The sequence below is a fragment of the Harpia harpyja genome, chromosome 3, assembly GCF_026419915.1.
Source record: "Harpia harpyja isolate bHarHar1 chromosome 3, bHarHar1 primary haplotype, whole genome shotgun sequence".
Lineage (NCBI taxonomy): Eukaryota > Metazoa > Chordata > Aves > Accipitriformes > Accipitridae > Harpia > Harpia harpyja.
The window spans coordinates 71,607,913-71,633,911 of record NC_068942.1 but is presented as its reverse complement, the minus strand read 5'-3'; the positions used below and the strand labels follow the sequence as shown (position 1 = coordinate 71,633,911).

At 42.6% G+C, this 25,999-nt stretch overlaps 1 protein-coding gene across 19 annotated transcripts in view; it reads right to left on the bottom strand.

Moving 5' to 3' along the window:
- The window catches only part of MARK3 (microtubule affinity regulating kinase 3), a 63,745-nt gene extending 44,642 nt beyond the window's left edge, over positions 1-19,103 (bottom strand). For 4 of the 19 annotated variants that reach the window (XM_052783267.1, XM_052783270.1, XM_052783268.1 and 1 more), the window contains exons 1-3: positions 18,354-19,103; positions 10,151-10,189; positions 5,442-5,633 (exon numbers count right to left, since the gene is read on the bottom strand). In XM_052783267.1, the coding sequence (XP_052639227.1) occupies positions 5,442-5,633; positions 10,151-10,189; positions 18,354-18,404 (282 nt within the window). In that variant the 5' untranslated portion in view covers positions 18,405-19,103. Of the gene's footprint in view, positions 1-5,441; positions 5,634-10,150; positions 10,190-18,353 lie in introns of those variants that run through there. The other 15 variants (XM_052783272.1, XM_052783273.1, XM_052783274.1 and 12 more) reach the window with 9 other exon arrangements.
- Positions 19,104-25,999: the final 6,896 nt, after the last annotated feature.

Here is a 25,999-nt window from a genome sequence, read left to right as displayed (position 1 = left end):
TCATCTTTGGAAATTCTCTGAATATTTGTATCAATTTGCTCCATGATGGATATTAAAATAAGTATCACTTGTGCATCAACTATATTGGCTATAGTACAACAATTTGGGCAAGTTCATTCCTTTACTAGTTATCATCTTTTTAGTAAATACTGCACAGAAATATTAAAGAACAAAATAAAAATTTCACAAATTAATCAAAAGAGAAATTCAGTACCATGGTAACTAGTCATAACCTGAAGATTTGAGGCAATCAATAGGCAACAGAGACAAGCTTCAGTGCAATGCCATTTAGATACAGGATGAGTTAGAACAGGGAACAGGAATCCTTCTAGAATTACATGCCAATTAGTATTTTTCCTATCTAAATTAGAGACTAAACATACCAGAAGAAACTCTACAGAAGCCAAGAAGATGGTGCCTCTCAAAGAGTCAAGATGCTGCAACTCAGCTGATTATAATACCTCACTGGTGCAAAGCAAGGGCTTTCAATTCCCCTTGAATTTTTGGCTCAAACAGTAGATGCTGCTCCTTCCCATGCCACAGCTCCTGTTTCCCTGCATCGCTTTGTGCTATCTTTGTCATGTCATTAACTTGGGGTTGACAACATATGGAATAAAGAATATCTTACATCAAAGTAAATTTATATCCCTACATTAAGTGCAAAAACACATGGATGGGTCATCATCATGATGGAGAGGGTAAAAGGGGAACACAGTGTTCAATGCTTGTGTGCATCATAGAATTGTATGATGGGTATGGTGTTTTCTGAAACTGAGATTCAAGATTATTTTGAGCCCTTCTAGATGCAAGATACGATGAGACGTCACCAAGAAGCCATCTAAGAATACTTTTGCTTTGGGGAGTATTTTCTTCTAAAGTATGCTACTGAAATTAAAGATCACTATTTCCTGAGGCAAAATTCCATTGCAAAACCTTGACAAATCACTTCAAAAATACAAACAAAAAACACATTAAGCAATAGGTATTTTTATATTAGCAGCTGTGTATGAAACCAAGAAAGATTTTTATCTCTACCTTTACACCTATTGAACTATTGTCACAAAGGTAACAAAGTTACTCACTTCCTGCAATCTCTTATAAATCCATGCTGGATGTAGAGTGACCACTGCCCTTCAAATAACATTATCTGCTGTTGACAAAGTCACCTGGTGTCCCAAGACTACCCATGCCACAGAAGACCGCTGTTTGCTTGGTAAGTGCATTCCACTCAGAAAAAGTTGCATTTTTGTTCTGAGCTGTAGCATTCTGGTCAATCTTTGAAAGGCGTAAACTTGTTTCAACCCACAAAGCCTTAAGGTATTGGGTTTCTGCAAAACACAGCTCACCTCTTGCACTGTGCATTGGTGCTAGATGAACATAGAGGTCTCTCACACTGGCAAACAAATTCAGCCCTGGAGATACAGGGAAGGCACACACCTCAGTTTTATGAAAGGCAGACTCATAGGCCCATTCAGTGCACTAATTATAGCCTTAAAGGCAGGATGAATTTAGAGAATTCCTATCCAGATGAACACTGAGAGTACAATGTGTTAACACTGACTTTGAGAGCTTGAACCCATCATCAGAACAGGGACCAACTTCAAGTGCCTTGATAAGGTCTCCAAATCACAGGCAAAGGGATCCTGCCCTCAAGAATAGTTCTGATGAGCCTGAGAAAGAAAATCCTCCGTTTTACTAAGCATAAAGCATCAAATTGCCTTCCAAAGCAGAAACTTTGTTCTCTTTACACAAGGGAATCTGGAACAGTTTCAAGTAATGTGTGCTATGGCCAATGTTGGAGGAATGCAAGACCACCTACACTGTTACACCACTGCATCAGCCATGATATTCTATGTACAATAACATGTCTTAAAACACTCCTCCTACATGACTTGAATGAGGGAGTGAAAGTAATCAGAAGTTGAGACACTGAGCAAATTGGCCAAACTGCTACTGTTCAGAATGTTTTCTCCCTCTTAAATTTATTTTTTTCCAAGGGAAGCACAGAAAGAAGATGACAATAGATTCCTTGGAGTCAGACTTGGATCCTGAAAGAATCCTGTCTCACTAGGAAACTTCAACTTCCTGGCTATTAACTGAACACACGCCTTTAATGAACAGAAGGATCCATATATTTTTTGGATGTGATTCAGACCACCTCAGTAACAGCAAAAGGTAGTTTCACCTTTTAGTTTAGTTTTGGCAAGTATGGAAAACTTGTCAGAGGAAATAACCTTTGAGAAATTAAGCTATGTATTTTCTGTTGGAAAAATCAAAGAATTAACAAAAGCATGATTTACAATGAAGATTCTTGCTTTTGAAAGGGCAGACAGACTACAAATAATACTCTCCTAGACAGAGGATCTCAAAGGAGTGTGTTTCCAAACACCAGCTCTAGTGCAGTGAAGCTAACCCTCCCCTCCGTACCTTTGCAGTGAGCAGAAGGCCACGCACTCCTTGGCAGGACAATTCAAGCCCCTCAAGTTAGGCTGATGTTCTGATCACCCCCTCAAGGGCTTAACATTTCTCCCTTTCTGTAATTTGAGGCTGGGCTCTCATCATACATCCTGCAGATACACTAAAGATGGAAATGAAAGAGAGTCCTGGAACTTAACTCCAGTTGGAAGTGTGAAAGCTGTAACTCAAGCAACAGGAAAATTCATAGGGAAGGACTCCAGATGTAAGCAGACGAGCAACCACCCTAGAATAATGCTTGAACAAACACACCCTCCTCCCAAGAAGTGACAGAAAAGTGCTGATCTACTGCATGATTTAGAAGTTAATCAGTGGAGATATATAAAGAAGGAATTGTGATAAAGTGCAGCTGAACCAGACACTTAAAAGAACATTAAGACTAGCTACATAGATAACAAGGAGAAGGTAAGTAGGGTTCAAATACAGCAAGGATACAGCAGAGATGAAAACTCATTTAAGCATGACTCCCAAAACTAAGCATTTTATTTTAGGTTTTGATACGTAAGATGGAAAAAAGAATAGGAACAAAGTCAGGACAGCCAGCAGGAATGAGTGTGTAAAGCAGGAAATCACAAATTCAGGAAGATGAGTGCCATCTGGCTGAGGGCAGACTGAGAACATTATCCCAGAATTCTTAAGAGTGGCAGGTTTAAGGAAAAAAAAAAGAAAAAAAAAAAAAAGAAAAAACCCCCAAGCATTCTTGTAGCACAGATTTCTAACATCCATCAAGAACAAAATGGCAGCACAGGTTTAGAAGTTATCAGACCTTTTTCTCCTAGTAGAGCCATTTACCACAAAATTCTTGAGCTCGAAACTTGCAGGGAAAAAATAGGGAAACAGACAGAAGGGTTAAATGCAACATATTTTCCTACAGTTAACTGTGTCCTATGGAAACACACAAGATACGACTATCTGGACTATTGTAAAGCCTCGTCTAGGAGGATGCATGGAAATTATTGAACTAGATAAGCTGAAATGTGCACAGAGCTTTTTTAATTAAAAAAAAAATGGCTAAAGAGATAACAGGTTGGAAATAAATGAGTGATAGTTTTTCAAGGACAAGACTTGGGACCAATCTTGTTTAATATCTGTATCAGTGGCCTTGGCACAGGAAGTCAAACCATAATGATTAAGTCTGTTGAAGGAGTTAAGAGGCACCATCAAATATAATGGAAAACTGATATAAACAACCTTCAAGATGAGTTAGCAAAGAAAGCAAAATTCAACAAAGTACAAGGTGCTGTTGCTGATCAAAACCAAAAAACATCAATGTGACAGCCATGAAAAAGGTTAGCACAATCTAAGGATCGATCAGATAAATACTTCTGTAAGGGTAAATTAATGACACTGGGGAAATTATTATCCAGAATATTGTGAACAATTCTGGTCATGCACATCTACAATGTGATTATTTCAATGCTGTACAGTTCACCTAGCAAGAAGAGGAACTTTTACCCATCCCTCCTACAAAGAAAACAAAAAAGTTTAAAATACCTTCAAGATATTCCTATAAAACCAGCTTAATTGTTCCCTTCAAAGGAAGGCCACTCATTCTAGGTAAGCAGGACCAGTGGCCACATCCTGGAAAGGATTTATGCTCTGAATCAATTGAATGACATCTATTCCATGAGAGTTAAAGAAACTTAGTACTTAAGTCTTTCTAAATTTGGCCAAAGATTTTACACTGTCATTTTATTTGTTGAAATTTCAAACAAAGATAATGAACCAGAGGTCAACACACAGTTATGTACAAGAAAATGTACTTCAATTTTTGCAAAGCAACGTGCGACACATGATATCTATCTCCAACTCCTATAATAATAGCAAAGAAATACTAATCAGGTACTTGGATTTCCTATATTAAGTATTAGTAAAAAGCAGAGGGAACTTAGAGTGGAAAGCAATTAACCAAAATCTTTGTCTACAAACGAGCACTTACTTTAACACCAGAAGACAACTACTGATCACCGGAACTGTCAGCTTAAAAAAAAACAACCCAAAACCCCAAACCCTCCCAACAACTCTTGCAAAATGACGTCCCCTCTGTTCCTCCTAGTGCTACTGAACTCCCTATTAGCTTAGAAAAAAGAAATTCCCTTAAAGCACTGCAGTCAGCCACATAGCTTTCTTTAAAAGTCTTTGCTGGTATCAGCAAACATTTACTTCATTAGACAGGTTTGGCAAGAAAAGGTCCACAAAGTGTTTCACCCTCTTTCAGTACCTAGAGCTGCTATTAATAAAACAGCACCAAGTAACACCTTCTTGTAACAAGCAAACAGGACCATAGCTCACCAAAGCAGAACCATCATTAAATGCAAGTTATTAATTACATTGCAATGGCATGCAGAAACTAATTATGGAACTGAGTTAGACACTATGAACAGATACAAGAGAAAGCTTGTCTACACCATACAACGCTGAGCAAGACACACAAACCAGGTCTGAACAAACTGGAGTGTCTTCCCAAGGCTGCCCAGCACTGCAGACACTAGCAGATCTCCTGGGAGATACATTGCTTTGGCAAGAAAATACTGAGTTTGGGCTATTCAGACCATAATCAAGAAGATGTATTAGTTCTCATTCCTAACTTCCCCTCCAATACAGCCCTACCCTGTGCAGCATAGAGACACCAAGAGGCAGTCTTTCCAGCAAGCTTATTTAATTGCTATATATTGAGCCCTCTTCTGGGAATGGAGGATTTAGCAGAGAATTCTAGTAGCAAACTTGAACACAATGCAGTTGGACAGGGACTTGTCAAAAATACAAATTTAAGAGACCATTTTCAAGAGAAATTGTTTTGTAATCAATGCTAAAAAAAAGATACTTTTCCATTTATATTTTTTTCTACATCAGTGGCAGTACCTCTAGTAAAATGTGCTAAATGTTCACAGACTTAGATGATGCTATTCTAAGAGAACCTTCACACCTACTGCAATTCACTACTGTTTACACCCATACCACTTTACCTCTCTGCCAGTTAGGATGTGCCTTGCCAGTTTTACTTTTGCAAAATTCCCCTTTCCAATCGTTTTAAGGAGTCTGTAGTTTCCAATATGTGGCTGCTCATCTGCGCAAGAAGCTATAGAGTTCCTGCAGCGAGCTCCAGAGCGCCCAGTTCGAGAGGAAACTTCCTGCCGTCCGTCTCCATGGGACGTGTGCTGCAATAAAAACATACACAGATAAGGCTAAGAAATAAAGACAAAACACAGCAATGATGAGAAGCACACAACATTCAAAAACATTAGCAACTCCTTTGAAGGTTTCTTCAAAGGATCCAACTCAAACTTCAGATTCACACTGAACTTTGCTCTGATGGGGGCAATAAAGAGGTTCCCAGTTCATAACACAATATCCATTTAATCACCTGGTAAAGACCAAGCGAAATACAACCTGAACTGCAGCAATAGTTGAGCAGTTTCAAGTAACTTACATGGACTGCCAAATCAGTTATGAAACATGGAGGTGTTTGATATTATTTCCTGTTTGCATTACTGTGCCTAACTAGACCAGGAAAGCCTTTGGAAAGGAGACACGAACAAAGCTTTTCCAAAGTACACACAGTAAAATTTTCACCCATATTTGACAGTTTAATACTACTGATAAAATAATAAAAGGGTTTTTTTCTCTTACACTAGACTCCTATTCCTACAAAACCTCATGACTCAAACCACCCAGGACAGCCTGGAGAACAAGGGAAGAAATCTTACCTGATGTACAGAAACCTCAGATATTAATAGGCTGAGCACCAGTTACAGAGATCTGAGATACTGTCTGCAATCTGTTAAGTTCCTTTCACTCAGTTTCTCTGAACAGCTATTAATTGTAAAAATGAATGGGTATATATATATATCATACCTATAATAGTCTTTATTTGTTAGATCACATGGTTAAGATAACAGTAAAGTATTCTTTCATTTCCTGACAGCCTGTTTATGAAAGAGCAGGTCCCTTCATGTTCTCAACTCATGGTTGAGGTCTATAAACCAACTTCACTAATTAAAGTATTAGTTAGAAAAGCTCAGTAGTCTGCAAATGTGGAGCAAATGTCTGGCTACGGAGAAGATGACACACTAAATTCACAGTCATCTCAAAAATCCCCGATCTTGCTCTTCTACTACTACTCTTCCTGAAACCCAGCAGGGACAACCAAAAATCTGGCATACAGCAACACTCAGTCTGAAAATCCCTGTAGCATAAGGATGTGAGATCATAACTCAAGAGCTAACAACCATGGTACAGGCACAAATGAACAAATCCATGCTTGCATGACACTTGGCAAGTTTCACACTCTATTTAATAACCTGATGTAACCTTGTGACCATATACTCTGGCATCTTAAGTTCCTTGGTTTGTTAATTTGAGTGCAACAGCTGTGATCAAATTATTTTTAAAAACACATTCATTTCATTTAAGAAATACTACTGATAGAAGTCTATGGCAACTCTCGGAAAATTATTTCAACAGTTACTATTTAAGCCCTTACACACACACACACTGTGGTGCATATAACGTTTTAGTATCAACCTGGCTTTAGCTTCTCCTTACTGCCTGGCTACTGCATTGTCACCAGATTTGTACTTTCCATATAGGTACTTAATTACTATGATCACATTACCCCTTTAATAAGTTTTATATATATCGAGCTCCCTAAACAGGCTGCTGTAAGAATGATTAAAGACAAGGAAACATTTCTTATAGTTCTTTTCAGAACCCTCTCCTATTTTTCCAACAGCTTTTTGTAGGGCTTATGCTAGAACTGGCCATGCCATACCCACAGTAGGTGCAGTAGGACTAAACACAGAGACTGCATCTTCTGTTCAACACTCCACTGATTTTACATGGACAGAAGTAGCCTTCTTGGCAGAAGGCCATCTGTATCTGACCACCCAACACTGACCCTAACTCTTTAAGAATTATTACTTCCCATTCCCTTACCACACGTAATGACTTTCATTCCTGGTTCCTTACACACACGATCTCACATTTGGCTGAAGTGAAATGCAGAGTTTCCTTACATGCAGGTTACGTGTTCCCCATGATTGGCCCATCCTGCCCTATTTAATATTCTAGTAATCTTTATCCTAGTTTTCAGGAGCAGTAGTATACACTTCTTCCAAACCACTAATAACCGGCACAGGAACAAGAAGCACACCCGTAACAAGATCCAGTAAAAATTCAATGCTTGATAACAATTCATTGTTCTCAATATCTCAAGACTGTAACAACTGGATAAATGTTTACCAATCAATAATTCTCAAGAGGAAGGTCAAAAGCAGTAACCCAGCTGAAAGAACTACTAAAGCCAGTGAAATCCTGTATCAACAGCTTCACTATTTTGCATGCCCTTAACGCCAGGCTGGTGCTGGTTGTTCAGGCCATCTTATTTACCCCTGTATGCACTGGCACAGCAATGCCTCTATACTTCCCTTAACTTTGACTTCTAACAAACCTTGCAGCACACAATGCAGAGAACTTCTCTGTCAGCTCCTTTGGTACCTTCTAGTGTCAAATTATTCAGACCAACTAGAAAAAAGCAGCAACTGCTGATGCTAGATGCTAACATCTTCCTACATTGTTACCCGCCAGTGATCAGAGACCTGGATGTTCTGTACAGGGCCAAGAGGATATTTCTTGGATACATTAGAGGAAGGTTCACTTTTAGTTCAAGTACAGCATTGCAGGAATACAGCTGCACTACTTACACTGCACTACACTGAGTTGATAACCTACCTTGGAAAAATAAGCATATCAGGACTATTTAGACTATAGCTCTTTCACACCCGGGCATGTGGCACAGGCACACAAGCTGGCTTCACCAAGAGCCAGCCTGCCTCCAAGCAGGGCTTATTTGCTTAGGCTCTCCAGCAGACAGATTCAACAAGTAGGTTGCTTTTGAACCACACAGCTGACCCCGAAAACAGAATATCTGCATTGGTGCTGTCTTGGGCTTGAACTAATAAACTGTGTTAGACCTGAGCTAGCTTATGAGGCAGTTGAGATGTGGGCATCAGGTATCATGTATTCCCAAACAAGAGAACCTGTGTACAGGTTATTCAGAACTGATCTTATTCACATCCTACTTAGATAAACAATACTAGGTAAAAGAAAGACTCTGTTACACTAACAAATTCTATTCCACGTAGTAAACCACCCCAGATAAAACACCTTGAGAGCTTCGCTGTCCTCTGCTGGGGAATGACTTCTTGTGTCCTATCATTTTTTTCATGCTTTCTAGCTTTGCACTTAAAGGCAGGAATTAACAGCTGTGAATTCATTTGGACTAGCATTGATAAATTTAACACAACCTCCTTGTACTGAGGTTTGCACTTCTACCCTAACCCAGATTACTTCTTTTCAAGAATATGGCCTTTTTCAGCTGTGGTTTTTGAGTATCAAACTGTGTGTTCCTAAGCAGTTCAGTTCTCTCCAACTGACTTGCTCATAGCCGTGTTTTGGTCTGTAGAAATCTGTCCATTTGCAACCATATCTAATTTGGACTTTCTTTCACTTCACGTAAGTAAGTATATCAGCAGCTCCTTCCTCTGTCAAATACAAGATTATTGCATTGAACAGAACACAAGCTTTCTAAAAACTGCAGAAAATGGCTTCCCAGTTTCAACATGGATTTTCTTTTGCTCATGGAAATGAAGGAAGAGGGCTTGGTAGCATACAGTACTAAAAAGCATAAACTCAAAACTGAGTAAAAGTGTTTCTCCCACCCAAATAATTTTCAAGAAGCCATGATAGGTAGATGGAAAGCTAAATGGTGTAGGCAAAAAGCAAAAATATAGATGGTCCAAGAAAAGTTCAAGTCACACTTTGGCTTGTATAGCATTTGGCTATACTCAGCTACTTCCCAGGGTAGCTTCCTCAGCAAACAGATTAACAGCTCCAATCTCAACCCAGAAAAACAGTAATAGCATCCTCTGCTCTCTAAATTGAGATGCAGGTCATTTGTCCTTTCCCAAGCAGACCCTCAACTCTGCAGATTTTGCCTCCCTCACCCCCTGGCCCCCAAAGACTCTGTTCAATTACAGGCTTCTTTCCCAGGTCCACATTTATATGGCTTCAGCAAGAATGGGGGTTTGTCTTAGAAACATCAGATTTAAAACAAGCATGTGTTTATTTGTAGTAAGTTTCCATACATTGTGGTAGGTCAGTTGTATCTCCTGGCCATGTGTTGTGTGTAAGGGTAACACTTGTTCATGACACTCACCATAGCTGAGGGATTCCCAAAATACCTGTCTTCATGCAAAGAAAGACCATTATACTGCAGATGGGGCGAAGCAAGGAGACTGGCCACTTTGTGCAGCTTCAGGCTAGCCAGTCACCATCTTTTAAAAGAAAAGTCTCCTGAAATCCACTCATGACAAGAAAGCACTTTCTTCCATATCTAGGCATGCATCAGGTTCCATTTCAAAATCTTTTGAATAGTTTAAAGGCGGTTTTTTTGCACATAGTAGGAGGCTTCCCTAAAAAACTATCCATTTTCAAGTCAACATGACAACCTCTCTCTCTCTCAAAAAAAAAAAGCATTCTCCTCCTCCCCCCAGCCCCACCCTGCTATTACTCAACCCAGAAGGGAATGGACTAAAACATCTCCATTTGTGAGAGACCTTACTGTGAGGGACTAAGCCTAAGACCAACTATATTTGGAACACAACGCAAAACCCACCTTTTCGCAAAAGCCTTCCCCCAATGATGAGCCGACATCCTTTCATAGCCAGATAATGATTAGCATGAAGAGAAAGAAAAAGAAAAGAAAAGAAAGTAAAAAGCAAATGAAGTATGAAGGTGCCAATAACTGAAATCTTTTTGGTAGATGTTAGCTTTATCCAGTATCTGTATGATTAGAGACATCTTAACATTCAGAGCATTAGAAACACGCAGGGCAGAGGATGGCTAGTATCAAAGTTCTTATACTGCTTAAGAAGGTGCCAACAGCTGAGAAAAACCTGGAAGAGACAGAATCTGATATCCATTCGAAGAGCTGAAAAACATTAAGAAATTAGAATGCCCAAGACCTGCAAAAATCCATGTTTATTTACAGTAAGTAGGAAGCTTTCTTTCTAAAACAGGGAGGACAAACAGTATCAACATTTTTTTTTTAAAGCATTTATTTTATACAATAGTGAAAACTACCTTCTCATCAGCCAAATGAACTAAAAAATGTAATCTTACAAAAGTCTCTAGGAATGTTTATTACCTTAGCTGTTACCTCATCTTTGCATGAAATACTATGAAGTGATACTATAGAATTTCTTGGAAAGCTGTCAGACCAGTAACAGTCATGATAGCCTCATTCAATTCAGCATTTTTAATTGTAACAAGAAAAAAATTGTACTTAAGCCTATCCCTTACAATGTTAATAATCTAAACATTCCAGGAAATGATGAACACTTGAGACACTAAATTGCTTCATCACCCAAACTTGGGCACACAACATATAAATACATGGTAATTTCTGGCTGCACATTCCCCACCAGCGCTCTTATTTATAGAAAAACTTAACAGGAAACATAGGTTTTTAAAACACAAAAATATTTTAAATGAAACATGTGAAGACAAATTTCACTGCAGCCCTTCCTAACAACGTGTTGTATTTTATTTCCCATTTATCGTTAACATCTTTAAGAACATACAGACTGCTGAGTACTACTCTGTAAGAGAAAAAAGGTTAGCCCTACGGATATTCACAGACATAGCGTCTTATTGCGCAGATATATCCATGAAACAGCACAGCAGGGCATCCTGCGACTGCTGACGAAGGAATTCTACCGGAAAGTCAAAACACAGACTTACATTTCTGGCAACCACCAAGAGGTGTCACAGCAAACACTCAGCCAGAATTGTCTATATACCAGTTACTGCTCTGGGAATCCCTAAGTCATCATATATTATAGAAACATTACATTATTTTCCTATACTATTAAATAGACAACACCAGGTAAAGATGTCCTGTACTTGTCCTGATTTTACTTCCATCCTACCACTGCCCAGGGCATAAATCAGGACATGGAGCAAGGTAGATTTTGTCAGACCCAGTATGCCCATGACGATGTTTGCGTAACCAATTCTTTGGTGCCAGCACATATAATTAAAAGGCAGTTTCTAGACTAGCTTGCTACATAATCAATCTTAAGGGTGAACAGTCATGGCTTCCACCTCATGAAATTTTAAACACCGTCCTACAAAGGAAAATGCTATCCAATGTGGTACTAAAGTTATCAATCCATGAAGGCAGATTTATTCACTGAAGTGTGCTACAGCTCTACCATTATGGATGCTGCAATCGAGTGGAACAACTGAGAGGGTCAGAACTCAGCAAGGGAGACAAACAGACCTCCTAAAATACATTATAGCTGGTAAAGGAGAGAAAACACTAATGTGGATGCTTCCATTGTCAAAAGGTGAAGAATTCACTGCGCAATTCTCAGCCTACCATAGTACTCATTCACTTAACTGGTATGACACTTCATGAAAATGAGTGGCTAGTTTAATTAGGTCATATTTGTCAAACAACCAGTTTAAAGGGAGAACCTGAAGGGTAAATACAATCTTTAGCACACACAGGCTATACCTCTTGACACACATTCCTAATTCTCCCTAACCTCAGCGGGGAGGGTGAAATAAAGGAAAAAACCAGGAGTAACAGTCAGGACAAGGCAGCTACAGCTCAAACCAAGCAGAGCAATGCAACTCCCTGCACTGGGCAGCCTGATGGAGGCAGACATCAGAGTGGGAGAGTGCCAATAGCAAAGCACTAACAGCCTTCAGCGAAGGGAAGAGGCTCCTCTTCGCAGACATACAGGGTCTGGCTCAGGAGTCCTTTCCATGTATAACCACTACAGCCTCTGCTGATGTATTTGACTTCATTTGGTTCATACTCTATACAGCATATGAAAGAGAGTGAATCTGTAATTCCATGATTAGCACCGAACAACACAACACTGAAGAAATCCTGCTTATATAATCAAAAAGATAAGTCTGGTGCCGGTTAGAAAAGCTTTTTAAAAGCTCTTTTGTTGCTTCACATTATCAAGATTTGACATTCATCATATCTTTCCAGCCAAAGTTTCTTTACTGCCGATTAAAATGGATATTTATTGACATCAGCCTGGGGAATAATAGCTGAAGAGCCAACCATATTCTATTCTTCATCAACAATACTGCCAACTAAGTTGTTTCCAGAATCATCACTGCCAGTAATTACATGCTAAACAACAACAACAAAACCACCCCAAAAAACCCTCACAGTTGGTTTTCAAAGACCACATTGAGCTTGCAGATAGAAAACTTTGTTTAGGCTTTAACCCTGCAGGAACAAATTTTATTTGAAAGTTAATTTTTGTTTATATGTATATATACACACACACAGAGTTCAAGAAGTTGCTGGTTTACAGGCCAAGAATTCTTCTTAACCCAAGGATTTCATCCAGAAGACTGACTGGAGTGTTATTGCAGGCGTACTGAGTACCTTTCAGGTTTATGTTTTAAGAGGATTAAGCATCTATTTGTCATACGTTCTAAAGATTTTTAGTGGCAGATGACCTCCACACTAAGCAGAGCCAACCTTGATACGCCATGAGCCTAAAAAAAAAAAAAAAAAAAGTGACCTCCATTTTTGATCTGGCTGACATCCATAAGGCAGCATTACTTGACTGAGAAGAGGAAGAAGTTGCAGACACATGCTACTTATATATCATATGAAATGGAGATTTGGAGAGACAAATGCCTCCACTCTTAGAATTCCTTTGACTTGAGTCACCTGAGACATGTAGTCAACAGGAATTGTCCGCTTACATCAACACGAGTGCATCTTTTGACTAGAATCAAAATGGAGAACCGAGCAGGTAAGGATATTAGGCAAGTGGGTAAGAAAGCCTAGGAAGAAGTCTACGAAGTTTAGTGTACTAAACCCCATATTTCCTCTTGTTTATTTTCTTTCAGTAATTTCTGTAGCTGTGTTCTGGTTTTCAGACCGCTACTTCCAAGGCCACAATTTAAGTCACATCCACTGGTGCTAATAAAATACATGAACTAAGTCTGATTTTTTTAACAACTTCTAGAGTAAGGTCCTATAGCTTAGTTTTTCCGAGTTACTGAAATAATGTAAAAAAGGAAAAAAAACCCAGAAGTTCGTTTCCAGGAGCAGAACAGCATGATTTGTGAAAGGTACACCACTGCAGTTATGTTCATAGTTGTGGCACAACTCAAGTTATCTTAGCCCTGGGGTGCTGTGCTACGACTGGCTTAAATCAAAACTAAAATAGTAAGAAGCATTTCTAGCCTTCCCCACCTGAACTGGACATTCCCATCCTCTCCTCTGTGTCAGTATTTGCAGCCACACAGAATGGGGATAAGCCCACTTTTCTTAAGGCTTCATTTTAGTCAGATCAGAGAGCCTACCAGACTTGTCATACAGCCCTGCAGTAATTAGTGCCAGCATAAACCACAGGTGGGAAGATGCAGCCAAGGCTGACGCCCCCAGCAGCCTCCTATCAGTTCAAGCTGACAGTGAAACCAAATGATTAAACATACGGCACAGGCGGTTTAGCAGAGCTGAAGAATGAAACTTCTCACTTCAAAATGTGAAAATACTAGCAGTCGGTGACTCGCAATGTCACACAACCTAATCAGGTATTTTTTGAGTACAAACACAGTACCAGACCCATCAGGCATCCCAGGCAGTGAGAAACACACAAAAAGCATTTTCCTGCTCTATGAAAGTTTGGAATTAAAAAATACATCCCAGATGAATTCCTAAAACATATTTTATTTCTAGTTATTTTGCCACCTTCACCTAATTCAAACCAGAACATTTATGACAACTGGTGAAAAATATGGAAGAAAGTATATGGTCCCTGTAGAAAAAAATTCTACCAGAACTCTTGGCCACAGGCATACTTTCCTCCTCAGCCCCTTCTTTAAAAGAAAAAACACTGCCGCTGCTGCCACCCCCCCCCCCCCCCCGAAAAAAAAACCACCACAGGATTTCACGCTATGGAAGAAAGCATTCTGATTACAGATCTATTTGTAATAGGAGAAGACTGATAAATAATATATAGAATAATGCGAGCTTGCATACTGTCTGCAAATGCTCTAATGCATTTCATAGCTAATTGGTAATAAACCAAGACGTACTGCACTAACCTTCACAGTACCTTAGAAGTAAATTTTTGAACGTAACCCTGCCTTTACTAAACCTTTTTAAATAAAAAAAATTAAATGAGATACTTTTGCTGCACAGAATCCTTTTGTATAGGCTTGTACAAGCACAGTTGCCATCACGCTGGTATTTTTCAATAGCAAATTTTTCACATTAGGCACAGTCATGGAGATAAAGAGTATATTTCAGTCTCGCTTTTCCTCAAATTACTTAAATTTTTAATTCAGATTGGCCTGCAGTACCAACACATTCAAAACAGTTACCTTTTTCTCCCCCAAAACCCCACAGCTATGCAATGAACAGAGGTTCAAATTAAACTGTTTAGTCTAAGATTTTTCTTTCCTATTTCATGCTCTTAAAAAAAAATCTACCAACCTCCATACCACCTGTATTTCCTTGTTTCTATCTACAGTTTGCTATCATATTCCCACTCTTTGGGATTTTTTTTTAATGAACATTTGTCCTACTCCCCACAATCCTGTTCCTTCTGCTCCTATTTCTTTGTCACTGGTTGTCCTCCATCCTGCCATATGCACATTCCTCTGCGCCGCCTCTTATCTTTTGTTTTCCACCATCTACCTTTCCTATTGTATTTCCACACTCTTTCCTCCTCCACCTTCTCTCCCTTCCTCCTCATCACTAGTAAAACAGGTTTACTCATTCTTCTGTCACCTAAAGGTCCTTCTTCTGCGTCTACCTTGTCTCCCAGTTTTGGATGAAGGCGTTCTCTGCTGACTCTGTTGCTTTTTCTCCCACATGGAGGACATAATTCTGAGGAAAACAGAAAAGATCTGATCCTCTCATTCAATTCTGTCCCCTAAGCAGCTGGCAGCCATTGCTGCACAAGACATGGCCAGAGAGGAGCTGCTCTACCTTTGCGATGAGAAGCCAGCTCATCGCAGGCCAACAGCCAGCTTCCAACTGTCCAAGTGTGAAGTTCCTGTGATCACAGATCATCTGGGATGCCTTTCTTCTCAAAACCAGGTGACTCGGAGCCAAAGTCTTTAATCTCAAAGGCACTAAAGGCTTGATAGCTGTGAGTGGCTTTTGGGGAAAGTCACTGTGACAGTATTTCCACTTCAGCAGTACATGTCTTGATAAGAAGTGGTATACACTGCCTTAAAAAAAAAAAAAAAAATCAAGTCCTGACAATTAGACCCTGTCTATTCAACAGGAGTTGCCAACCGCTGAACGTGGTTAACTGCAAGCACAGACAATGATAATTTACGTTCACCGTCATTCTGGAGGCTAACTTCATTTTCAAACTGCAAGTATAGGCATGGATAAGCTATGATCAGCACGCTTCAACCAGATTCAACACCAGCCAAGCCTTTGTCAGCAGTGGTAACCTTCCAAGCAGACAGAAGTCATTAAGGGGGTCCACAACCATGGCCCAAAGGCTAGCTGAGTACCTTGGCACCTCTTAATCCTCTTCCCACCTGAGCTTCAAAGAGTCCTATGAATATTAACTAATTAGACTTCTTTTATGTGAAGGAGTATCAAGGGCTCAATTTACCTGCCAACACAATACACCCAGCTTTGCGGTGGAAGAAAAGTCAGTTGAAGTATTAAAATCGTCACACTTGGTATTAAAAAGAGAGACCTGGCATTCACAGCTGTAGGGCTAAGTCAGACAGACTAAATGTCAGATTTAAATTTAGTTTTAAGCAAGGCTAAACAGAATGTATTTTGGTGAATTTCTAGATAGCTGATAGCCAGAATATCAAAGACAGCTTCTTGAGGGATACAGTATTGTACTGGGAGGTTGGTTCAATGGATTTGGCAAGTACTCGGGTTAATCATTCCCTGTCAATATCACTACCTACAGGTATTTCTGCGGTCACCAGACCAGATTACAGCAGTTGAAAAATATGCCTTAATCTAAACCCAAGGCAATTCATCTGCAAGCAAGACAATCCATCTATGTTAATTATGAAGATTACTAAAGAGAAGTCTTAGACCAATATTTTGAAGTGAGAACAAGGTGCGTTAAGTGGAAGACATGTAAAAATCCAAGTGCTAGAACACACAGCTTGTGAATAATGTATTTCCTCGAGCACATACTAAGTTTTTCCACCGTTAAGTTATCCATAGTAGAGTTTGAATTAATTACATTAGAGAACCTGATTACATTAGAGAACACTTTCTAAAACTATTTACTGGGTGGCCTCCACACACATACAACGAGCTTGAAAACCTCAGTCAGGTTTGCTTATAGACTAAAACAATTATCCAAATAAACTTTGTATAGTATTTTGTAGAGTATGCTACAACTTCTACTCTCCCCATGGCATAGGAAGGGCCGCATAATATTTTAATTATTTTCTTCCACAAGGCAGGAAGCTCATTGAGATTTTACAACCAAATATGCTTAGTTGGCTTTTTGCTCAATACAGCCCTTAGCCTGCAGGTTGCATCTAGTGCTAAAACAAATAAAGATCACAGAAGTTAGAAGTGCCTATTATGTCAATAAAATCTAAATCCCCAGTAATTCAGTAATTGTTCCATGCAGCATGTTTTCTAATGCTTTGTCTGGTCTTGTTTTAAACAATGGGGCTACCATCACTTTTCTTGGACTATTTACGGTCTGGAACAATCCAACAGTTTTTCCTGATCTTTAACCAAAGTTTCCACTTTTTATGCCAGTCCAAAACATAAGCAGTCCTCGCAAAAAAAAAAAAAGCCTCCTTTGTCAAGCTTAGCATCTGTCTTCTAAAGAATATCAGATAGCCTTCACAGAAAGCTGAATACAAAGTTTGCTGATCAACTCATTTTAGACTACAGTGAGTGACAACTCCCTTCTGTTTATCATTTGGGGACACGTCAGAGCCTATGCAGAAAAATGGTTAGACAGGATACACTGGGATCAAGTTTTAAGTTAAAAGAAATACAGTTTCTATCTGCAGAAAGGGAGTCTCCTACTAAGCTTCATTTGTGGCTATCTGCTCATGTGGTAGGACTACTATTTTTTTTTTCTTTCTTTCTTCCTTCCTTTAGCATGCGACCTGTGCAATTGTTAATACAGCATTTGACTCAATCCTGTAAATAAAATGTCAATTCCTAAACCCTGGCTTTGTTAAGAAGAAGAAGAAGAAAAAAAAAAAGGGAGAGGTAGGAAGGAGGGAACAGGCTCCTTTATCTGGAAGATAATTCCAATAAAGAAACCCTTTTAATGTCCTCTGAACAGGTGACTAGTGTAACAGCGTCATTATCGTCGAGAACCCTGCAAATTAAGCAGGGAAGAGGCCTATTATCTAGGTCACCTAGCCCACCGCTACCAAAGCTGAATTAGGCTCATCTGTTTACCAGAGGTTTATTCGGCTGCTTTTAGCAGTAAGTTTGCATACTAGGAGAAGACAGCAAGCCACCAGGACCCCCCTCCCCACCGCGGATCTTCTCTTCCCCGTTACCAACATAACAAACCCGGTCCTGGCCACCGAGAGATACTCGAATAAAGCGTTAGAGAGGGGACACCGGGCTTGGGGGAGGGATGCCCGCAAACGCTACTAAACAGGCGAACCGTGCTGTGGGGGAGTTAAAAAATAATTAAAGTAAATCGGTAATTTGGGAGCAGTACAAGCGGCAAGAAGTTAATGACAGCCCTCCGCAAGGCGATGCCCCCCCGGCTGGCCGGGGCCCGGCGTCCCCAGAGCCAGCGGCGCCGGGGGAGGGTGCGCGGGCCGGTCCCCCCGCGGCCGGCGGTACTCACGTTCTCGGTGTCGCGCTCGTTCACCGTGGGCAATGGAGTCCGAGTGGACATTTTACTTCACTCGGGCGGCCGCGCTGCCCGCGACGGCGGCGCGCACACACACACACACGGGCCCCCGGGCCGGGCTGCGCGTCTGCTCGGAGATGGTGGTCGCAGGGAGCCACCATGAAGGACGAGGTGGCTGGCGGGGGGCGGCGTCGCGTCGGTGCCCCCCACCCTCCGGCGGCGCCCCACGCCCGAGCTAGATCCCCCTCAGGGAGCGGAGCGGCCTCGCCCCCTCCGAGTCCTCCGGGCTCATCCTACAGCCAGGCCGGGGTCCGCGGGGGTCAGCAGCGGGGAGGGGGCCGCCTCATCAAGCGGGGAAGGATGGAGCCGGGAGGAGGGAGGCGGCGAGGGAGCGGCTCCGGGAGGGGGAAACGCCGGGCGGGCGGGCAGGATGAGGAGGCAGCGGGGCGCCGCGCAGCCCCGCGCCTCTCGCCGGCCCCTCTCCCCTGCAGCCGGGGCACGACGGCTAGCGCAGGCCCGCCGCCGAGGGGGCTCCCCTCTCCTTCCCCCGCCGCGGCCCCGCTTCACCGGGCCGCCGCTCGCATCCCGGCGCGCCTCTACCCGCCCGCCCCAGGCTCCGAAAAGGCCGGCACCCCGCGGGCGGCGGCCGGCCTGGGGAAGCTGGGTGCCCGCCCGACGCTCGCCTGCCTGCCCCCCGCCCCTCCGCCGCTCCCGGACGAGCCAAGATGGCCGCCCGGCTTCCTCCGCGCCGAGCCCAGCTCCGACATGAACCGGAAGGGCCCGCCCCCCCCGCCCGGCCGCGCCGGGGAGGCCGGCGCCGGCGGCTTGTTGCTAGGGGCCGGGCCGGGGCGGGGCGGGGGCGCCGGCCTCGGCGGACGGCGGGGGGGGGCCGGCACCGGCCCTTCCTCGTGTGGCGGCCCTCCCCCGACTCCCCGCCCCGTCCTCCGGGGATCGGTCAGCGGGAGCCCTGCCCGTCCCCGGGGCCCGGCCTGGCGCCGCGCAGGCAGGGCTCGGTCGCCCTTCGGCCCCCGGAGCAGCCCCGGGGGGGGAGCGGCCTGGAGGAGGGGGGGGGTGTCTTCTAAACGGGCCCTCGGGGGGCTGCGGGAGCCCCGGGGCGGCCGGGCCGGGCGTGAGAGGAGAAACGGTGTGAGCCGGGGCAGGGAGCTCGGGTGTCGGGGGGCACCGTGGGGCAGAGGGGATGAAGCGGCGGAGGGTGGCTGGAGAAATGGCAGCATCTGCTCCTCGGGGAGCCAGTCCTCAGCCGGAGAAGGGACGCGGGGACAGACCCTGCTGCCTGCTCACAGCCGGCAGCGGGAACACTAGCGTGTGCAGTCCAGAAACGTGTCTGCTGTACGGCGGTGTTCAGGGTTCGGTCCTCAGGTCGTCTTCTGCCAAAGCACGTCCTCCCTTTTCTTGGACTTTGCCAGCCCAGAAGATGGTGTGTGCTGAAGAAGGGAGCTGACACGTGTGGGGGGGGCTGAGGCTGGTGTTAGCAGGTCTCACCTGGCGCAGCCAGGCGCCCAGACGGTGTTAGAGCAGGGCGTTTTCATGCCAGCTTGATGCTTGGTTCGTTTGGTGGAGGAGGGTGGAAGCCTGGGCTATCAACACATGCTTCGTGTATCCAGTAGTTTCCTCTGCACAGTCATTTTTAAGTGCACAAGGAAGACCTCGGTATAGTCATGAGTAGATCTAATTATGAATTAAAAATGAGAAAGAGAAGTAACTTGTCTGTATTCAGTGCATAGATGGTTTAGAAACAAATCTATTTCTGTTTTTACAGAGGAAATACAAACCTCTAGAAAAAAACGCTAGATCTGGTGGGGTTTGTAGAAACTTGGCATCTCTGGGGATCTGGCAGCCTAGCAATAACATTTTGTCTTTCTAAAGCATATTTTATCTGACAAACTTTATGTCTCTTATAAATATTTACCAGCTTGGCCTTGAAATCCATCCTACAATGTAGGTAATATTTTCCTCGCTTTTAGACACACCAGCAAGGAAAAATAGCCTTTGAACACTATGCAGTAAATAAGTTTCTTGTCTATTACTTCATCATCAGGACTACAAAATGATCTACAACACCTGACCTGCAGAAGGAGAAACCCAGTAGACTTGCATGGCGTCTTATCTTCTCACTCTCAAGTTAAGCTAACACCTTGCTCTGTGACAATGACAGGAGTTTTGGATTTGAATACTCGTCTCTTGTGCAAATGATCCATATTTCTGTGCGTACATATACGTCTGTGTGCATATATGCTCAGACAGTATGCACTTGTAGAGGAGCTGCTCTCTCTGGGTAGCAGGCAGGACCCTTTGCACGGTGAAGGGAGTGGGATTTGCCTCTCTCTGGCTTGCCAAGGTCAGTCACAAAGTCTGAAGCAAAGCCAAGAAGAGTATCCAGGTCTCCTGACTCTCTGCTTTTGCCACAGGGCTGCTGCTTCATCTTTTTCTTTTCGATAGCCGGTAGAATATGTTCTTTACAATGTGTTTGTAAAAAATTGTAATTGACTTAGGACAGAGCCAGAAAAAGGGTAAAAAATAGACAGAGGTTTATTTGGGTTGTTAACCAGACCAATGCTCTCACCCTGCGCTCATGGGCACTCCAGCCAGCATGAGAATGCTGAACTGCAGGCGTTGGAGCAGGGGAGTGATTTGCAGAGTGTGAGCAGCACACTGAGCTCAGTAATGCTGTTTGCACTTACGGGTTTGCCTGTCCTGAGCCTTGGCAAAAGTGAGATCTGTGGCAGTTCTGTGCACAGGCTTGAAGAGGTATTAAAGTAAGCTAAGCATTGCGTTGCCGTTCCATGAAAGCAGCAGTCACTCAGATAAAATCTGAGCTATACAATGGTGGATAGTTAGGTGAAAATCCTAGGCCTGTTGATACAATAGGAGTTCCGCTATTGCCCTCAGTAAAGCCCACGTTTAATACTCACAGTCCAAATTAAACAGGGCTGGGGAAAGGGTGAAAGGGCTGGGGAAAGGGCTGGGGAAACTTTTGAAGAAATGCTTGAGACCACCATACTAACAGCAGCTGATTTTGCTGTTTTATTGCCAATGAACGGCAACATTAATTAGTGCTGTTTTTTCCATGTAGCAAAACTTGCACAGGGAATGACAAATTGCATAGCAGCTACTCTCTTTTATATTTCATTGTTGCTATATTCTGTTTCTCCCATTTAAACAAATGAGTTCATTTCAAAGTGTATTCATTTTCTTCTTAGAAATTGGGCCATAGTAAAAAAACTGATTGCATGGGTTTTCTATTTCTTTGTTGTCCATAAATATTCTGCATATTATCAGGTACTACTTAAGGCTCATTCACAAATCAGAAAGTGATTTTTTTTCCTATTTAAAGGCTCTGAAAACTCAGAAAGCAGCCTGATAATTGAATTGTGCTTTCTGGTTCTTGTACTATCGCTAGTGATAGTGACAGTGATTTTGTAAGTGGGACTTAGATGACAATGTTTGTATGTTATCCAGAGTAGGCTGCAACTTGCGCTTTGAGCTGTACTGGCTACAGTGCTAACAGTTGTAAAAACTTGTTTTTGCCAGTAGAGTTGGAGAATATGACTCAAAGACACACAGGAAGCAGATCTGCTAGTTAAGGTGCCATTTTTATGTCACTCTTTTGGCTGCGACCACACACAGAAAACAAAAGAAAACAGTATGATACAAAACAACATCATTGTGGCGAAGAGTTTAGTTTTTTTATCTTCTGGACATTAAAAGTCGCACTAAGGATCTCTTACCACTGCACTGCACAGACAGAGTAGACCCTAACTTTAACAGTATTTGCGATCAGAGCAAAAAATGTTGGAATTGATTACAATTGCTGGACGAAACATAAGGATTGATTTTAATGTAATCGAATGCATGCGGTTTGAGTCTTAATTCTGGAAAAAGGATTGCAAATGCAGAACTGACTGAGGAATTCCTATTTCCGTCACCTCACTTTAAAGACTGGGGACTGAAAGACATCGGTTGGTAGAGGCAAGTAGAGAATCAGCTAATGTAATTGTTATAGCTGCCTTGTTGTGCACTGCAGCTATGACAGTATACACCAGCTGGGAATCTGCCCAAATATTAAATCATTTTAGTTTATACAAAAATATCAGTTTACACTGATAATTTTTAGGCCTGATGTGACTTTTGGGGGTTTCTTTAAGCCTTTACAAACCCCATTTTAGAATGTGTTACATTCACAGGGATGTAACCAGTATTATTCATTCTTATTCCAATGCCTTGGTTTTTTTCTGGTAGAAATTCTAAGATAATCCCATGCAGTGGGAGATTTCCAGGACTCTTTCATCATCAGTGTTGCCTCTAAAACTAAAGTCATTACTTGTGTTTGAAATCATTATTTGTGTTTGTTTTTAAAATTTTAAATTCCACAGAATACATAATCTTAACAGTATAGTAGAAAGAAGTGTGTGATTTTGAAAATGGCGATGACAAAGCTATTGATAGAAATGGACTGATCACTGCAACCTGAATCAATTGTCCATGCTCAATTATAATGAGGCCCAAGTGCAACCCACTGCAAGGCCAGGGCGAAATGTGTTTTTGATGGCAGAGAAAACAATGGAAAGAGAAAAATCTTCCTCCTCGACTTCTTCTCCAGCAGAGAACGGGATCTGAAAGGTGGGAGAAGATTTTGTGTGTTTACTTCTTCCTTTGATCTCTGCCCATTTAACTTCTGAACTTGCCTTTCCATACAGAAGAAGAGCAAGTCCCTGGGGACGGCAGAGTGGCCATGGCAGTGCAATTGCTCTGCATTCCTCAGGTATCGGAGAGGTTCAGGCACTGGGCTGCGACCCAGAAAACAAGAGCAAACGGTGGTGGTTCCTGGACTGCAAGCCTTATTTACTTCCTTACCTGTAAGGCCAAACACGCTGTTCTTTGCCTGCAGAGCCATATGGCCTGGTGCATGAGATGTGAACCCTTGTGATGGGATCACTATTAAGTGCCTGAACTGCACTAATTCTACCACCATTTGACACAAATGCCTATACGGATCATAGGCTCTGGGGCAGAATCACACTGCTCTGGAGAGCCAGGTGAGAGCATTGCTCTCATGGGTTGGCACAAGGTCAGTGTTTAGAAAAGTGAGAGCACTGAAAATATCTCCTTAGCTTTCCATAAACCTGACGCCTTTTGGGTTACAAAGGAAATGCAAAGGACAAGTAGCCAGTTGGTGGTGATGCTAACTCTGAATCTGACTCCATATGTTTGAAGCTAAAATAGGTGTTTTATAACAGGCCCCTTCCATTCCTACTAGTGCATGACCCCAACAGAGCTGTGTCTTAAACATAAATCCTTTCGGATGCTTTGCCATCTGAGTCAGGCATGTTACTTACTGTTCCTCCTGCGCCGTTTCCTGTGTGGTTGATGCTGAAGCAAAGACTCCATTCACAATGATGGGAAAAGAATAGATGACTCTAGCACACGTAATATTTTCAAGCACAAGTTAATAATTGGTGTGCCCGAGCATTAGTGGGAAGTAATTGTTTTGTAATGGTGAGATAAATTCCAGGGTTTTTGGGCACAGGTTATCTAAAAAAGGTATAGCCCACACTTGTTCGAAAAGGAACATCTAAAAGTGTCGACAGGCTAATGGAAAGTACACAGCTCGGCTGAAATTCCCAGGGCCCATGATAAGCCCTAAGAGCTGGGTTTTGCTTGGAGAGACTTGCCAAGGAGTTGTTAGACAGAGCTTCCTTCTCCGTCTCCAGCCCTGGAGCATCTGGCATCCAACCTGCAGCTCCCACCTGTAATAACCATTTGCACCTTCAGTGGTCAGCGTAGCCTCTCAGCCACCATGCCTGTTGGTTATACCCTTCCCCACGCTTCTCTGAGAAGAATCCTTTATTCTCCAGAGACCTCCAAGTGTGTCTACACAGACAGCTCAGTGTACACCCAAACCCACGTGTAAGTCCACCTTCTTTATATGAGAGTGTGTGTTCAGGTCCAAGCTTGGGCTGAGCCTCAGTAGTCTCTGAAGGCACCTCAGGTGAAGGCCCAGGTTCTTGCTCATATGGTCTCCAAAGCTTTGGCAGAACCAAGGCCTGAAGTCCCTCTGTGTGGATTTCTCTGAAGTAGCTTGTGTTTGATTTAGATTGTATCTTTCATTTAAATATTGCCAGAGGCAAGGAATCCATGAGCAATCCAGGAAAACTGTCCATGTGATTGTTCCCCCTCACCGTTAAAAACCTTTGTTTCTGCTCTGGATATGGCTACTAATGACAGCTTCCAGCTGTGGGATCTCTCCTGCTTTTGTCTCGTGGATGATCAAACTTTTACTCCCAACCAGGACTCAGCTCAGCCCACAGCCTCCCTTTAGGAGACTGAAGAGATTGAAATCTTGGGGTCTGTCACCAAAAGGCATCCTATTCCAGTTCATAAGCACAAGCGTGCACGCTTTCTCTGATTTGTCTCCACCATATCTGTTGGTTTGTGCTGCGGATACCAGACGTGAACATGGTATTCCAGCTGTAATAACATGAAACCCAAATACAGATGTGATACAGCTTATTTTGCTGATGCCACAGCCAAAGAACCTGTTTAGCTCTCTCAGATACTGTAATTGAACTCTGGTAACTCATGTTCAGCTGTGACTCACGTGCCCTTTTCAGTATCTCTGACCCTTCCCCTCCACACGCCTATCTCCTGTCTTGAAACCATGCTTTATTATTCCTACAAGTATGGTTTTTAACTGTGGTCGTACTCAGATACGTATCATTCACCTGAACGCAATTTTGCAAACTGCTTTGTTCCACACCAGTGACACATCCTTTAATTTCTACCTCTTCTCTCTGTCTTGGTGTCATCTGCGAAGCCGAGCAGTAATCCTTCCGTTTCTTTACAGTCCTCATAAAATATCAATTGGTGCAGATGAAGAACCGATTGTGCAGGGTTACAGGACCATACTGTGTTCTTCTGCCATTAGAAAAAATCATTGATAAGTAGTTGCCACCTTGAAAACTCAGGCAATGCACTGGCCATCCCAGGGTGGGAAAGGGCTACAAGGAAAATAAACAACTTGGAGAAAAAACAGCTGATTACCAGGGTCTGCCGGCAAGCAAAGGGAAGGGTACAAAGGCTGAGGGCTCGATAAATGGTTGGAGGGGAACACTGAGCCCGACATCCCAGGGTTGCACCCAGGAGCAGTGCCTGCTGCCTGCAGTGCCCCGAGCACCCTTCCAGGAACACCTCAGTGGTGTTTAAGGGATGATTAGTTAGACAACCATTTTATATGTGTCACGTTGGGTTTGTATTGTTCCGGTTTCTTAATCAATGTGTCCTGCTGCAACAAGTTGAAGGCCTTAAAGAAGTCCAGGTGTTTTACATCAGCTTCGTTACATTTATCACTCAATCTTGCAATCTCCTTGGTGAAAGATAACAAGTCAGTTTGAAAGGGTCTCTTCCCATAAACTCCTGTTGATTGGCATTAATTATATTTCCCTCCTTTAATTCTTTGTTAATCTAGATCCATATGAGTCATTCCATTATACTGCTGGGACTTGTGTCAGGAGACAGGCCTATAAATACTTAGATCTTTCTCTCTACCTTTTCCAAAAACTTTCCCGACATCTGCTTTCCTTTGAAGCTTCCCCACTGTCCAGAAAGTTACTGGACATCAC